The 16,654-nt window shown below is 52.8% G+C and overlaps 2 protein-coding genes across 2 annotated transcripts in view; one reads left to right on the forward strand and one right to left on the reverse strand.

Annotated features, from left to right (window-relative positions):
- The window catches only part of LOC120381416 (zinc finger protein 271-like), a 1,091,725-nt gene that overhangs the window by 693,606 nt on the left and 381,465 nt on the right, over window positions 1–16,654 (reverse strand). The window lies entirely within an intron of this gene.
- The window catches only part of LOC120381435 (zinc finger protein 850-like), a gene marked incomplete at its 5' end in the record, with an annotated part of 117,533 nt that overhangs the window by 40,985 nt on the left and 59,894 nt on the right, over window positions 1–16,654 (forward strand). Inside the window, 2 exons of the mRNA XM_039499632.1 lie at window positions 224–1,093; window positions 2,726–2,736. Coding sequence (XP_039355566.1) covers window positions 224–1,093; window positions 2,726–2,736 — 881 coding nt within the window. The remainder of the gene's footprint in view (window positions 1–223; window positions 1,094–2,725; window positions 2,737–16,654) is intronic.

Below are 16,654 nucleotides of genomic sequence, written 5' to 3' on the forward strand. Positions count from 1 at the left end.
AAAAGCCATGTGTCCAGGAGTCATGAGGAGGAAAACTCCTGTGAGATTCAGCACAGACCAGAAAGAGAACAAGGAAACCAGTCGGGGGTGAAAATGGGTAAACGTATTTCCTCTCAGGGAACTCAGAAGGACCTCAAGGAAACCACAACAAAGCAGGAAATCATCACTGGAAAGAGAAAAAATACATGCACAGAGTGTGGAAAAAACTTACGTGACTACTCAGCCCTTCTTGATCATCAGAGAATCCACACAGGGGAGAGGCCCTACGAATGTCGTGAGTGTGGGAAAACCTTCACTCAAATATCAAACCTTTCTGTTCATCAGAGAATCCACACGGGTGAAAGGCCCTACGAATGCCGTGAGTGTGGGAAAAGCTTCACTCAAAGAGCAGCCCTTTCTGTTCATCAGAGAATCCACACGGGGGAAAGGCCCTACAAATGCAGTGAGTGTGGGAAAACCTTCACTCAAAGAGCAGCCCTTTCTGTTCATCAGAGAATCCACATGGGGGAAAGGCCCTACGAATGCCATGAGTGTGGGAAAACCTTCAATCGCAGCTCAAACCTTTCTGAACATCAGAGAATCCACACAGGGGACAGGCCCTACAAATGCAGTGAGTGTGGGAAAACCTTCACTACCAGCTCAGCCCTTTCTGTTCATCAGAGAATCCACACAGAGAAGAGGCCCTATGAATGCAGTGAGTGTGGGAAAAACTTCACTCAAAGATCAGCCCTTTCTAGACATCAGAGAATCCACACAGGGGAGAGGCCCTACAAATGCCGTGAGTGTGGGAAAACCTTCAATCGCAGCTCAGACCTTTCTAAACATCAGAGAATCCACACAGGGGACAGGCCCTACAAATGCTGTGAGTGTGGGAAAAGCTTCACTGAAAGATCAGTCCTTTCTGTTCATCAGAGAATCCACACAGGGGACAGGCCCTACAAATGCCGTGAGTGTGGGAAAACCTTCACTAGGAGCTCACACCTTTCTAGACATCAGAGAATCCACACGGGGGACAGGCCCTACGAATGCCGTGAGTGTGGGAAAACCTTCTCTTGGCACTCAGCCCATATTAGCCATCAGAGAATCTGCACGGGTAATGAACACCATAAAACCCTCCAGGGCTATCAATTTTTTTTCTTTAATACTTTTCCTGATTCCCATATAGTAACTTTTTAAATCTGTTTGAACTGTTTGCAGCACCGTTATCCCTCAGCTTGGCCAGATGAGTGGCCCATTTATGCCTTTTGTAGTTTGCCTTCTTTTGAGGTGGGCCCATGTGTCCTTTCTATCAACTCAATTATCCCACAAGTAACTGGAGTGTGCCCTTCCTATGAGGAACCAGGGAGCGTCACATTTATACCATTGCTCCTATTGCAAAGTGATTGTTAGAGTCGCCAGTGATACAGATTGTATCCGTGCCAGTTGTTCTCACGTTGCTCTGGGTTGTGCTGAAGAGCAGTTACATTGGGAATTTTTCATGTTATAGTTAAATAAAGATGAGCAGTGGGAAAAAGTGTCATTTCAGCCTCTGTGACACTGGAAGGAGATGGGGTGGTTCAGAGAATCCCTCCTTCCCCATCATTCCAGAACTGTTACATTTTGGCTTCTCTGTGCAGAGTTTATTTTCATCACATTCTATCCCTCCACTTCTCAAAATGTCATGTGAGGAAGAGTTCTCAGCTGTCTGTGCTTGGCGATGATGCTTTGATTTCTTTCCTCCTATATCAGAGTCGCTATGACTGGAGATGAAAGTGTCAAAGACCTGGAAGGGGAATTTAAATGGATCCCAAACATAGTGTGATTATTTGGCGTTTAAATTCCAGGTTTCATCTATTGGTAAAGCCACTTCTGGCAAGAGGATTGTTTTGTCCCCCATTATGGGATGCTGGGATACTTACAATTTTGCAAATAACATAACTGACTATTGAGAGAGTGCTGAGTGAAGCTGCTTTGGATGGATCAGAGGAGAATGTGATGGGAGAATCTCTTGTCCTGATTCTAAATAATCAGATGTAACCTGCTCTGGAATTTCTCTTGATAATTTCATTGTCATGTATTCTGTCTCTCTGTAATGTGGGTTTCTCTCTTTCCTGAAGGCTGTTTGCTTACCCAATTGGATATTAGTTCAGTTCGATAGGACGTAGCTCAGATTTCTTGGAGAATTGAAGACAAATGACCATTTCCTAAAGTCCTCATTTGTCACTTCAGCTTTGCTTTTTCCCCACCCCTCCATGATGACACGGAGAAAGTTCAAGTGCAGTTCTGTCAACAGTGGAGAACGCTCCAATTTACTGCACATGCTAACAAAGAAACAGCAGTGATTTAAAATCTCCATTTGGAAATGGTGAACAACAGCAGAACCCCAAGTAACTGAGGGAAGTGGATATGATCACAGTGGAGTTCAATTATTTAAGTCAGTATTTTCTCAGATGATTTGGGGAGAGAATTCCACATTAAGTGATTTTTAACTTGGCAAAATGCCCATGTATTTGGTTCCCAAAGCATTTTTGTAACTCATGCCCCACAGAAGATCTTTCCTATTCGGAATGCTCCCCTTCATGATGCAGATGTTGAGGAAAGAGAAGTGGTATTTTTGTTCAATTTATCCTTAATAGTTGCTCAAAATGTGTATAAAATGAAATCAATGTTGGAAATCTAATAGCTGTAGAAAAATAGCTCTTTTTAAATAGAAATTCTAGCTCTGGTAACGAAGATTCTGATCCAGGCCTGTATCCAGTCCCTTGTCTGGCCCTGTGTCACCAAATTAAAGAAAAGCTGGGCACATTTCCGGAAGCCATTGCTTACGACACTGCTGAGATTTTGAGTGGTTTTGTAAAGGATTCTACTTCTGAGAAGTGTAAATTCACCGTAAAAAGGGCAAGGAAACAAAGGGCATCGGGGATGTATGTTTTTTCGGATGAGGCAAGAAAAGGGAGTAGCATTGTCCCCTTTGGGTAGCCCCTGTTCAATTCCAGGTCAGAAAGCAAATCTCTTCTGCAAGAATATCCAAAAAATATTGTGTTTCACTTCACTTCATAAGTACAGGTGTGTGGCAATTAAATGATGACCCTAAAATATCATAAAAGCAAAGAACGCTGAACGAAAAAGTGTGGGAAATACGGCTGTATCTGAGAAAATGGCTTGGAATGAAGGAAGACAAAAATTGATCGGTCGAGAGAAAAGGCCCTGTTTCCCCCTAGTTTGGAACTTCTCTCACAACTACTGGAATAGAAAAGCTAAACAAATGGTGCTCTATTGTTGCAAAGGAGATTGAAATGAGGCCATTTTCTCCAGATAAAAGAAAATGGTCATGTCAGGAGTGGGATTTGAAACCACGTCTCTATGCAGAAACCAGAACACCCAAGAGAGAGGAAAAAAGAGTCTTAAAACTGGCACTTTGGACCAGTCCACAAGCCTAACGCTACAAAGAATGTGACTTATCAACCCTAGTTTTCATTAATATTTGATGACACTCTTTAGGGAGGCCAAGATGGCACATCTCTTTGAACTCCTAGAGCCCTTCTCCAGCACAGCTGATTTTTAGGCACACTCACCCGGACCTAAAGTTACACGTTCCCTGGAGTTCCATGAGTTCTGCGGTGTTGGAATCTCCCTGCTCACGTTTTAAGCGAACAAAAGATGGGTGCTGGCATTCTGAGACCCTCAAAATCCTGCCCTGGGGGCCAGACAGTTAAGCAACCAGCATCCACAACCTCTACCATGATAGCATCCTGTCTGGCAACAACTCACTTATCAATAGCTGGGGCCTGAAATCCTCATTTCTTTGTTGTTCTATCACTGTAGTCTCCACTTTCCTATTGCTTGTCTGTATAATCTCTGTCTGGTTCTGTGATTGTTTCTGTCTGCTGGATAATTAATTTGTTGGCTGTAAAGCAATTCAGGTGGTGCGGTATAACTGGATAGATAATCATGTTACAGTATGTTGGGATTGGTTAGTTACATTTCAGTAAAATGATTGGTTAAGGTATAGCTAAGCAGAACTCCAGTTTTACTAAATAGTCTGCAGTCAATCAGGAAGTAAGGGGGGGGAATAAGGGCGGAATGGGAATGGGGGTAGGGGAATTGGAGTTATGTTTTGCTAAGGGGGGGGAATAGGAGGAGGGATTGGGAACAGGGACACAGATAAGCCTCTGTGGTGTGAGAGCTGGGAAGGGCAATACCGAGGAAGGAAATTGGAATCATTGCTTGCTGGAAATTCACCCCATAAACATTGAATTGTTTGCACCTCTTGAACTGCGGGTATTGCTGCTCTCAGGTCATGCGAGAAGGACCAGGGAATGGGAGGGTGATGGGATAACCCCTCTAAGAAGTACATCTTTCAGGGTGTGAAAAACCCTGGAATCAGTATAATTAAGCTGCCCTAAGCCATGGTTAGATAGTGCTAAATGAAAGGAAAGATTGTTCTGTCAATGTAGCTATTACAAGGATGGAAAACCCCTCCACTCACTGTAGCAACTGTCTACTCCACAGTGCTGTAGCAGTGTCACAGCAGCATTTTAAGTGTAGGCAGCCTCAGAGAGACCAGGTCTGGCTCTGTGGATGCTCAGGCACTACAACAAGAGCAGTGACAATACACTGATGCTTCCGTAGTTGGCAGGATTCAAACTTGCCTGGGGAGACCCCAGTGGATTTCTAGTCCATCACCTTAACCACTCAGCCACAACTACTTGATGTATAGGTGCTTCACTACACAATGATTCTGTTCTCACTGAATTGTCACTTCCCATTGCTCAGACCAGCTCCCCCAGCACACTCCTGGCTGTGTATTAGTGTAAGTGTGTCCATGGCTGAACAACAAGAGTTCCTGCCCATTTCCCTTCTGGCTGGAGCATGATTAGAGTGTGTTTGTGGTTAACGACATTGCTATAGATAACAATCCCCACAATCCCAGTTCATTCCCCACACTGACAATTCAGACCGTCCCGTTCCTATTCGAATCTCCACCAGATCATGTCAATAGCCGGAGTCAGGATTTCTCTGGGGCACTGAAATGTTTCAGGGGGTTGGTGCATGAACTCAGCCTTGCATCCATCCCTGATGTTTCATGGACTAACAACAGCAGCATAAAGAAAGAGCTGATCCAATATCTCACTGTCAGAGGTGAAGGTGGCCTCGTCCCGTCTGCATGACCATTGCTATTGCAGGAGAGAAGGTTTCAATGGAATCAAATGCCCTGGCTCAGACAAGAGACACAGGGAGGTTTTGCTGTTCATGGATCTGTGCAAGGGAAATTGTGTCTCTGTGTGAAATTGAGGAGGGAAATGAAACGTCCACATGGTGGCCCAATGCCCTAAGGAATGTGGGGGATGGACTCCGGCAGGGAAATGATTTCACAGGATCAAGGTATTGCCCTGATTAAAAGCTATGGCTAAAAGGCAGCCTCTGTTGTTAGTTCCTGAACCTGTGTAGGGATGCCCGAGTGCGTATCAAGTCCATTGCCGTAACCAGGGGTAGTTGATTATTTTATCAAGATTCAAATTTCTTGGTCAAGGTATAGTCAATGTATAGACGCCAGAGAAAATAATACACTGATAAGAAGAAGAATATGGAAATATTTTGCAGTCACTATGGGCATAACTATGATAATTGTTTTGTGTTTCACTCTTTATTATGGCACTACCTTCCTTCCCTTTAGACTTCTAGTTTACCAAGGGTAAAACTAAACATCTCTTCAGATACCAGGGAGTGTTTGTGTTCATTCCTGCTAGCTACACAGGGATTTGATGTAGCTGCTTTCAATCCTCCGGCTCTGCCGGGATAAGTAACATTTGAGGCTGTCACTGAACTGAAGGAGGGAGATCATTTTTTGACAGATTATGCCTCCTCTTAAAGGTGTTTGTCTGGCAGCCTTGGTTCCCAGGTCTCTCCTGAGGGAAGAAAGTTTCTGTTCAAAATACCAAAACTTAACAGAGCGGAGGGAAAGGCAACGGCCACATGATGAGGCCAATATGTACCACAACATGATTCTTTTATGTGGGATGACTCTGAACACTGACTGATCTGCACTCTCTTGTGTTTGAAGAGATGTTGAGTTTTGCACTTGGGAACCTATAAGGCTGAAGCAATGTTATGGATAGTGACACTGCGACTGAAGGGTGATTTAAGGTTGTAAAAATTGTTAAAAACACTGAGCTTAAACGTGAACTGCCTGTTATTAAAGGCTGGTTTCCCCACGTCAGTTCCATAAGCTCTGCTAGAAAGGCCCTGGGTTCTCTCCTGCCTCGGTGGGAACTCGAGGGAATCGTCCCCTGCTGCCCTTGGCTCCAGGCTGATTTTTCTGGGGAGGGTGTGTGGAATTGATATGTGTGCTGTTGAGAAGGGAGCCAGGCCAGTTCTCAGGGAACGAGAACTCCCAGCATCTGCCCAGCCCAGCCCAGGCTGCTGCCCTGTCCCAGCCTCTGTTCCCCTGGGGGCCCTGCATGTTTGACTCTAGAGCAGGCCGGGAGCAGCAGCTGAGGCAGAGGACACCTGGGCTGGGCAGATAGGAGGGAGTTTAGCAAGTGGAAATGGTAAAACCGCAGTGAAGTATTACCTTGGACTCGGCGGCATTTCTCCATTGGTCTGTCTGCTTTGGGGCAGGGACAATGACACGTCCTGCTGCATTCGTCATTTCAAAGAGGGGTTTAGGATTTTCATTCTCAGACACGGTGCACAAAGCAGGACTCAACCCAGGGTGCAAACGAAATGAGCCACTCACAAGTTCTGGCAGCCACAATGAGTGTTTGGTGCGAGAGCTCAGACCTGCCCCTGTCCCAGAGGGAGGGGGGTGTCTACAAGGGGCTTGGACCACTGATCTATCAGCGCCTAACTCCCAAACTTTCAGTAACTCTATCATCAGTGCCCGTGAGTGTAATTTAAACCATGAGAAAAACCACACTAGGCTAGACCAAAGGCCCATCTAGCTCTGAATCTTGTCCTCTGACAGTAGCCAATACCAGGTGCCCCCAAAGCCACCACTGGGAGTAGAACCCAGGATCACCTGTTTACAAGGCAGGTGCTTTAGCCGGCTAAGCCATGGTGCCTCCCTGGGTGTAAGACATAGTGTCTGCCCACACCTGACTCCCTGCCATCTCCACCAGGACCTGACAAGCTTTCTTTGTGTTTGGATTCTGCAAAGCAGAGGAGCAGGTGACGTTTTCCTTGCAAGCTGTGTGTGTGAGTGAATCTTTGGCCAGGTCTGCTCTACAAAGTTGTTTCAGCAGAAATATATTGCTCAGGTGTATGAAGAACACACAACGCTCCCTCGGTCGGCAGCTTGGTGTGGCTGGTGTACACACTGCAATGCCACGTCTGGCAACAAAACTGCCCAGTTTTCGTGACAAAATAAAACCACTTCGATGAGAGGCCTAGAGCTTTTTGCAGCAAACTTAAAGTGACAGAGTGCCAGTGTAAATGCTGCTGGTCATTAAATCACCAGAACTGGCCTCCGCCAGTATCCCACAATGCCCACCATGAACTCACCTGCCCTGCATTTCTGCTACAGAGGCTGGGCCCCTCCCCTTTCATCACTCCGGGAAGTTCTGACAGCTGAGCCTGCTGCTCTGCTCCGGCAGCCAGGAGCAAATGCTGCTCTCCAGCCCTGCGAACACAGAGCAGGGGGCGGGAATGTCCATACATGGGGGGGGCACCGGCATCCGAACTGTGACACCCCATGACATCCCTTCCCTCGAGGAGGCTCTTACCTTCTAAACAGGGACGGCTGTTTTCTAGTAAAATCACTAAAAGGGAAGGAGAAAACTCGAGAGAGGTTCCTCCTGGCGCTCACGTCCGTGAACCCGAATGCTCTCTCAGTCCTCAAAGAGAGACCTGGAGAAGGAGACTTGCTGCAGCAAAGCCACAGGGGTCTCTGAGGTTTCCCTGGCCCCTCGCCCTGGTCCTGCCTGGCTGATGTCAGCATCTCTCTGTGAGGTCACCACCTCCCCACCACCTTGGACCAATAGGCTGAGGTCCTGCCAAAGGCCTTTGTGATGTCACTGCCACACCCCTCCCTTGCTGTGCTAATGTCCTGCCCCTGGCCAGGCACTTTGGAGGTTTGAGCTACTCCCTGTGGATCACCCTGTTGGTGTCACTAGGCATAAATCTAGGTAACTCGGGAGGATGGAAGACCACGGGTGTCGATGAAGTCCTCTTGCTCTGGGCCTATGTGAAACAAAGTACCTCCATGTTAAGCGCTTTTGTTAGCCTTATTAAACGTTTGTAACCTCCTGTGCTATGTGCTGACTGCTAGCAGCTGCAAGGCCGGTTAGCACTAGATGCAGCCAATACTAGATAAGATAAGCGGAAAGCAAATGCTGTAGTCAAGGTTATATGCATGAGAAAGTAGCCCACACAGTGGGAATGTACAGAAAGCGAAAAACAAAGGGGGTATAAATGCTGGGACCCCGCCTGCGTGTGGGTGTGCAGGATTTGAGAATGCTATTTCTCCCTTGCACCTTATTTGAGCTCAAATAAACTTGTGTTAGCTTCTCCACCCTGGTGTGTTTATTGGTGCGACGCACACCGGGCAACAAACCCCGCTGTTGCCCCCCCTCGGGCACTCTGTGCCGGCAACACTCCCACCGCCCCCCAGAGTGTGGACTCGGTTATACCCAGGTGCTTATACCAGCACAGGTTTTTATTTTTATAAAGGAAGGGGAACAATCACCGTTAAAGGTTGACCAGAGCAAGTGTGAAAAACAAAGGACAAATTTTGAGGAAAGGGCGAGGAAGTTGTGTATAAAGACAAAGCCCTTAGTATCAGGATGATCCTGAAATATCAGGACATCTGGTCACCCTAAAGGCACCTTTCCACCCAGAAACTGCACCTAGACTAGCACAACCCCTAGTACAGAAGTCACGCCCCTAACCAACTCAACCCCACTGGCACCAGAACTGTCATCGCCCAGGCCTACGAGTCAGTACCTGACGGCAAGTCACCGTTAAAGGCTCCCTGCCCACTTGTAGCCAAGCTCTGGGGGCAAGCCGGGGCCCTCCCACTGTCCGGGGCTGCACCTGCCGCCGTCTCCCGGCCTGGAGCACAGCGGGCTCCCTCCCCGCGCTGTGACAGCCCCTCACGCCCCGGGGCCCCGCTGGCAACACGGGCATAGGCGGCCAAGGAGCCATTTCGTGGCTCTCACTGGGACTCCAGCCTGCCCCAGACACTAGCGGGCTGCGCCACCGCGGGAACCACCCCGGGGATGGGGGTGGGAGGGTCTGACGGGAAGAGGCACCTCCGGGCCCACCCCCTCCGCCCGGGGTCAGGCTGTGGCGGCCCCACCGGGTGGTACCTTGAGCACGGGAGTGAGGTACTCGGCCACCTCCAGGGCCTTCCCCTTCACCGTGTTGATGATGTTCTGCATCCTGCCGGCGCGCTGCATGCTCTCCCTAGCGCCCAAGGTCAGCCCCACACCCACCTCTCAAGCCTCAGCAGCCCCACCTGTCCTGCCCATCGCCCCCACTCTGCCTCCTCCCCCCACCTCTGCCCACTGCCCACCCACCTCTGATCTGCCCCCCCTGAGACCCCCCTGCCCACCGCCCCACCTCTGCCCCTCCCTGAGACCCGCCCTGCCCACTGCCCCACCTCTCTGCCCCTTCCTGAGACCCGCCCCTGCCCACCCCCCACCTCTGCCCTCCCCGAGACCCTCCCTGCCCACTGCCCCCACCTCTCTGCCTGTCCCGTGACACCCGCCTCTGCCCACCCCACCACCCCTGCCCACCGCCCCACCTCTGCATCCCTGAGATCCGCCCTGCCCACCGCCCCACCTCTCTGCCCCTAGAGACCTCCCTGCCCACCGCCCTCTCTGCCCCTTCCTGAGACCCGCCTGCCCACCGCCCCACCTCTCTGCCTCTCTGAGACCCACCTGCCCACCGCCCCACCTCTCTGCCCCTCCCTGAGGCCTCCATGCCTGATGCCCACCACCCCCACCTCTGCCCCAAGGTCTGCCCACCACCCCACCTCTCTGCCCCTCCCATGAGACCCACCCTGCCCATCGCCCCACCTCTCTGCCCCTCCCTGAGACCCGCCCTGCCCACCACCCCCACCTCTGCCCCTTCCCTGAGACCCGCCCTGCCCACTGCCCCCACCTCTCTGCCCCTCCCCGAGACCCTCCCTGCCCACTGCCCCCACCTCTGCCCCTTCCTGAGACCCACCCTGCCCATCGCCCCACCTCTGCCCCTCCCATGACACCCACCCAGCCCATCGCCCCCACCTCTGCCCCTTCCTGAGACCCACCCTGCCCACCGCCCCCACCTCTGCCCATCCTGTGAGACCCACCCTGCCCACCGCCCCACCTCTCTGCCCGTCCCATGACACCTGTCCTACCTGCCACCCACACCTTCTGTCCCGTCCCCTGTCCAGCCCTGCCCAGCCCAGCCAACTGCTTGCACCTCTCTGCCCCTCCCCTGAGACCTGCTGTGCCCACCTCTTTCTTCATGCTGCTGTTGTTATTCCATGAAACATCAAGGATGCAATAAAAAGCTGAGTTTACTCCAGGGGGAGGAAAGAAAGGAGCCACCAACCCCCTGACAAAGTTCAGTGCCCCAGAGAAAACCTGCCCCCTGCTATTGCAATCACTGCTGTGCTGGGGATATGACGGGAAAGGGACTGTCTGAATTAAGGCAGGATTAATCAAGGCAGGAAATGGACAACAATCCTCAACAATGTCATTAACCACAAACACACTCTACCCGTGCTCCAGCCAGAAGGGAAATGAGCAGGAATTCTTGCAGTTCAGCCATGGACACACTTACACAATGGCACAGCAGTGTGTGTGTTGTGGAAGCTGGTCTGAGGAAACAACTGGAATTGATCACTCAGTGAGAACAGAACTGGAGTGCAGTGAGAGACACATCTCAGCCAGTAGGGAAATGGGCAGGAGCTCTGGCTGTTCAGCCATGGCCACACGTACAGAGCTGCACAGCAGTGAGTGTGCTGGGGAAGCTGGTCCGAGCAAACAATTAAAATGACCCTTCAGTGAGAACAGAACCAGAGTGTAGAAAGGCCTCTGTGTTAAGTGGTTGTGGCTGAGGCCTTAGGTAGCTGGGCTAGAAAACCATGGGTGTCTTTCTGTGAAGGTTTGATCCTTGCCAGTTAGGCAAGGCTGGTGTGCGGTGTCTCTATGGCTGTACTTTCAGGGTCTGATCACAACAGTGCCATAGGGAGCCAAGCCTAGACATATTCAGAGGCTAAGACCAGATCAATGTTTCAAACAGTGAGTCTAGGCTGCTGCAGCTCCGTAATGGAGATGCTCTATGCCAGGGTTTCTCAAATGTCCTTTCACTACAACCTCCTTCTGCCAAAATAACTTAATACATAGCCCTGGAAAGAGGGACCAAGCCCCCCCACTCGGGGGGGGAGTGCCAAAGACTGAGCCCTAGTAGGGGGAGGGCAAAGCCTGAGGGATTCAGCCCTGGGTGGGGGGGCCTCAGATTTTTGGCTTCAGCCCCAGGACCCAACAAGTCTAATGCCAGCCCTGGTGACCCCATTAAAACAGGGTCACGACCCACTTTGCGGTCCTGACCCATAGCTTGAGAACCACTGCTCCATGCTGAGGGGGGAGAGTTTTCCTGTTGGTGTAGTCAATCCACTTCCCCAGGAGGTGGCAGCTCTGTCATGGGGAGAAGCTATATCAGTGGGGGTGCAAGCTGTGGTGTTTACCACATTTAAGAAGTTTAATCAAACCCCATTTTTAAAACCACCTGTGGTCTGGGAATGGCAAAGGAGCTCGATGAAGCAGGGTCTGTCCTTCAAAGTCCTGGAGATCACGATTCCCTATTCCTGTTGTAAGGGGGGTATAGCTCAGTGGTAGAGTGTTTGATTGCAGATCAAGTAGTCCTTTGTTCAAACCCAGGTGCCCTCTTAAAGAAAAACATTTCCATTCTCCATTATGTTCAGGAACTCCACCATACGAGGATGCTTGAAATGAATGTGAACACTCAACATTTTGCTGTCCAAATGCATAAAAACCTAGCAAAGCTGTCCATCAGCTGAAATCTGTTCCAATCCTCTAAGTGTCTAGTTTATGTTTTCATCAATTAAACAAAGGTATCATTCCCTGAAGCAGAGCACAAGTTTGAAATACAGGCAGCATAGAGCCAATATTCATAACGTCAACTACAAAAAACGATACACATCTAGAGATAGCATCATTATAATCTGCCAGTCAGAACCTCTCCATAGACCCCTTACACAGCCACTTCTCTGTAATATTGGCTGCAAATATTGGTGGTCGCAATGGTGATCTATACAGTTACAGATTATATCAATAACTTCACAGGAGGTGACACAGCATCAGCGAGTCTGATACTGGAATACTGCCTCCAGTTTTGGTGTCCTCGTTTGAAAAAGATGTTGTGAAATTGGAGCTGGGGCAGCAAAGAGCCACCTAATGTTCTGAGGACTGGAGAAAAATGCCTTCTAGTGAGCTATTGAAAGAGCTCAACCTGTTTAGCTTATCAAAAGAAGATTGAAAGGTGACTTCATTGAAGTGCCTTAATGGAGAGAAAAGATTGGGTATTTAAGGGCTCTTTAATAGAGCAGAGAAAGGCATAAGACGACCCAATGGCTGGAAGGTGAAGAGAGACAAATTCATATTACAACTAAGGCACAAAAATTCAACAGCGAGGATGATTCATCACAAGAACAAGCTACCAAGGAATGTGGTGGATTCTCCATCTCCTGATGTCATTTCATGAAGACAAGATGCCTTTCTGGAATGTGTTTGCCCCCAAAGTAGCTCTTGTGTCATACAGGAGGCCTGTGATATGCAGAGGGTCAGATTAGATGCTCTAATGGACTCTTCTGGCCATAAAGTTGACTAATTTCTGAAAAAACGAGTGTAACACTGGGAGCAGCGTCTGATGTTTCCCTGTCTAGCCGGCTTGCTGCCTAGAACGAACGCTCCTGGAGTGGGGTGATCCACAGGGAGTAGCTCAAACCTGCAAAGTGCCTGGCCAGGGGCAGGACATTAGCCCAGCAAGGGAGGGGTGTGGCAGTGACATCACAAAGGCCTTTTGCAGGATCTCAGACTATTGGTCAGAGGTGGTGACCTCACAGAGAGATGCTGACATCAGCCAGGCAGGACAGGGGCGAGGGGCCAGGGAAACCTCAGAGACCCCTGTGGCTTTGCTTCAGCAAGTCTCCTTCTCCAGGTCTCTCTTTGAGGACTGAGAGAGTATTCGGGTTCACGGACGTGAGCGCCAGGAGGAACCTCTTTCGAGTTTTCTCCTTTCCTTTCAGTGATTTTACTAGAAAACAGCCGTCCCTGTTTAGAAGGTAAGAGCCTCCTGGAGGTTTGAAAGCTGTTCAGTCTGATCCATCTGGTGACAGTTGAATTCTAGGCATGGAAGACACGAGCTTAAGGAGGCAGAATTTTATTCTGCACCTGGGATTTTGTCCCTTAGAATCACTGGGGAGATTAGGGTTTGTTCTTTTTGCTTCCCCTCTTCCTCCCTCCTCTTTTTCTCTTGCTTCCTTTGTCCTTTTACCTGTTCTCCTCCCAACACCAGGAGGTGTGTGTGTGTGTGTTGCGGGGGAGGGCTCTGCAGCTCCCACTGTGGGAGGTCCACACAAAAATGTGGGCCTGAAATAGTGCTCGGGCAGTGATCCCCACCAGTGACCTGGGCCATCCTTTGGGCTCTCTGGTGAGAACCCTCTGCCTCCCGCCCTCAGTCTCTACCCTGATTGGCTGAGCAGGGGGTTATTGACAGGGAGGAGACTCAGGTCCTTGTTGTTCTCTTTCAGGACCAAGTAAAAAAGTCAGAACCCGTTACCAGGGTGGGGCGGGGGCAGGTGGGTGGGGGGGGGGGTTTGCAGGGCACAGGGAGGGGCTGGGCAGCTGGGAGTGGGGTTTGCAGGGCACATGGAGGGGCTGGGACAGCTGGGAGCGGGGTTGCGGGCACGGGGAGGGGCTGGGGCAGCTGGGAGTGGGGAGTTGCGGGGCACAGGGAGGGGCTGGGGCAGCTGGGAGCGGGGAGGTTGCAGGGCACAGGGAGGGGCTGGGCAGCTGGGAGCGGAGGGGGTTGCAGGGCACAGGGAGGGGCTGGGACAGCTGGGAGCGGGGTTGCAGGGCACAGGAGGGGCTGGGACAGCTGGGAGCGGGGGTTGTGGGGCACAGGGAGGGGCTGGGGCAGTTGGGAGCGGGGTTGCTGGGCACAGGAAGGGGCTGGAGCAGCTGGGAGCGGGGGTTGCGGGGCACAGGGAGGGGCTGGGGCAGCTGGGAGCCGGGAGGTTGCGGGCACAGGAGGGGCTGGGCAGCTGGGAGCGGGGGTTGCGGGGCACAGGAGGGGCTGGGGCAGCTGGGAGCGGGGGTTGCGGGGCACAGGAGGGGCTGGGCAGCTGGGAGTGGGGAGGTTGTGGGGTACAGGGAGGGGCTGGGGCAGCTGGGAGCGGGGGAGGTTGCGGGGCACAGGAGGGGCTGGGGCAGCTGGGAGCGGGGGTTGCGGGGCACAGGAGGGGCTGGGGCAGCTGGGAGCCGGGAGGTTGCGGGCACAGGAGGGGCTGGGGCAGCTGGGAGCGGGGTTTGTGGGGCACAGGGAGGGGCTGGGAGCGGGGGTTGCGGGGCACGGGAAGGGGCTGGGGCAGCTGGGAGCAGGGGGTTGCGGGGCACGGGAAGGGGCTGGGGCAGCTGGGAGCGGGGGTTGGGGCACAGGGAGGGGCTGGGGCAGCTGGGAGCGGGGTTGCGGGGCACAGGAGGGGCTGGGGCAGCTGGGAGCAGGGGATTTCAGGGCACAGGAGGGGCTGGGAGCGGGGGTTTGCGGGCACCGGGTGGGGCTGGGGCAGCTGGGAGCGGGGGGAGGTTGCAGGGCACATGGAGGGGCTGGGACAGCTGGGAGCGGGGTTGCAGGGCACAGGAGGGGCTGGGGCAGCTGGGAGCGGGGGGTTGCGGGGCACAGGAGGGGCTGGGGCAGCTGGGAGCGGGGTTGCGGCACAGGGAGGGGCTGGGGCAGCTGGGAGCGGGGTTGCGGGGCACAGGGAGGGGCTGGGAGCGGGGGGGGTTTGCGGGGCACAGGGAGGGGCTGGGGCAGCTGGGACCGGGGGAGGTGCCGGGAGGGAGGAGGCAGGAGCCGGGAGGGAGAACAAAGAACCGGGACCATCAACCCCCGGCAGCTCTGGAGAGACCAGACGCTGCTGCCTCCATCGGGAGCTGGGAGCTGAGCAGCTGGTGCTTCCCCAGTGGGGTCTGTGCGGGGGGGTGGAGGGTGGGAGGGAGTCTGGCATTAACCCCTCCCAGGCCCGGCCGGGGGCTTCTCCAGCTAGTAACCGCCCCGGGCTCTGCTGAGGCTCCCGGTGACCGAGCCCGGGGGGCGGGGCAGGTCCCGGCTCTGCGCGGTGCCCCCCCCCATCGCTGCCCCCCCCGGGGGCCCAGAGCTGCTGCCGCGCTGAGGCCGGGAGGATCCTTCCCGCAGCGAGTCTGAGCCGCCCCCCCTGGCTCTGCTGTGCCCGGTAACGGGGGGGTGAAGCGGGTCCCCCCGCCCGGTGCCCCCTTCCTCGCAAGGGCGGAGCGGGGCAGCCGCGGGGAGAGACCCCGGGAACGGGGCGGTGACCCCGGCTCCCAGCCCAGGGCAGGGCGCTAGGGGAGGGGGGGAGGGGACGGGAGAGGGTGTGAGGGGAAATTAGAGGGGGGGGCCGGTTCCCAGATCTCTGACCACCCCCCCCCCCCGCACACTCACTGCAGCCTCCCTGCCCAGGGTCACTTCCCTGTGACCGAGGTGAGGAGCAGAGAGAGGAGGAACCAGCCCCGGACTCTGCCTGTTCCCCCTGCGGCAGGAGTGCGCTGCCCTGGGGGCAGGGTCAGGGGGACCCCCCCAAGGGGGCTCCTTTGGGTCTGGTCTGGTCCAGGGTTTGGTTCACACCCTGTTGCTGGGAGGGCTTCAAAATGTCTTGGTTGGTTACTGCTGCTGGGGGGAGCACAAGGGGGAAAGGAGGGGCCGGGGGCCAGGTCTGTGCTGCACTGTGGGGACTGAGCATGTTCCCAGCCTGGCAGAATCTACAATCTCTGTCCCCAGGGAAAGGGCCTGGGGGAATCGTGATGTGAAATGAACTGAAGCCTGTTCTGAAACCTCCATAACTGCCCTTCTCGCCCTGCCAGGCTGCAGAATGACGCCCACCTCTCGCTCCAGCTCGTCCCAGCCTCCCATGGGACAGGAGAAATGGCTGTAGTGGAGCCAGCTCAGGTAGGGGTTATTGGGGAGGTTGCTGGTGGGTTCCTGCTGGAGGGGGAGGGGCAGGAAATACTGAAGAGGTGGCAACTTCTGGGGAGTTAGGTCTGGGTGAGGATAGGGAGTGGGGACAGTGTGTGACAAACCTGCTGGGACTTGTCCTAGGACCAATCCTATTCAATTTATTCATAAATGATCTGGAGAAAGGGGTAAACAGTGAGGTGGCAAAGTTTGCAGATGATACTAAACTGCTCAAGATAGTTAAGACCAAAGCAGATTGTGAAGAACTTCAAAAAGATCTCACAAAACTAAGTGATTGGACAACAAAATGGCAAATGAAATTCAATGTGGATAAATGTAAAGTAATGCACATGGGAAAAAATAACCCCAACTATACATACAACATGATGGGGGCTAATTTAGCTACAATTAATTAGGAAAGAGATCTTGGAGTCATCACGGATAGTTCTCTGAAGACGTCCATGCAGTGTTCAGC

The sequence above is a fragment of the Mauremys reevesii genome, linkage group 14, assembly GCF_016161935.1.
Source record: "Mauremys reevesii isolate NIE-2019 linkage group 14, ASM1616193v1, whole genome shotgun sequence".
In the NCBI taxonomy this organism is placed as follows: Eukaryota; Metazoa; Chordata; order Testudines; family Geoemydidae; genus Mauremys; species Mauremys reevesii.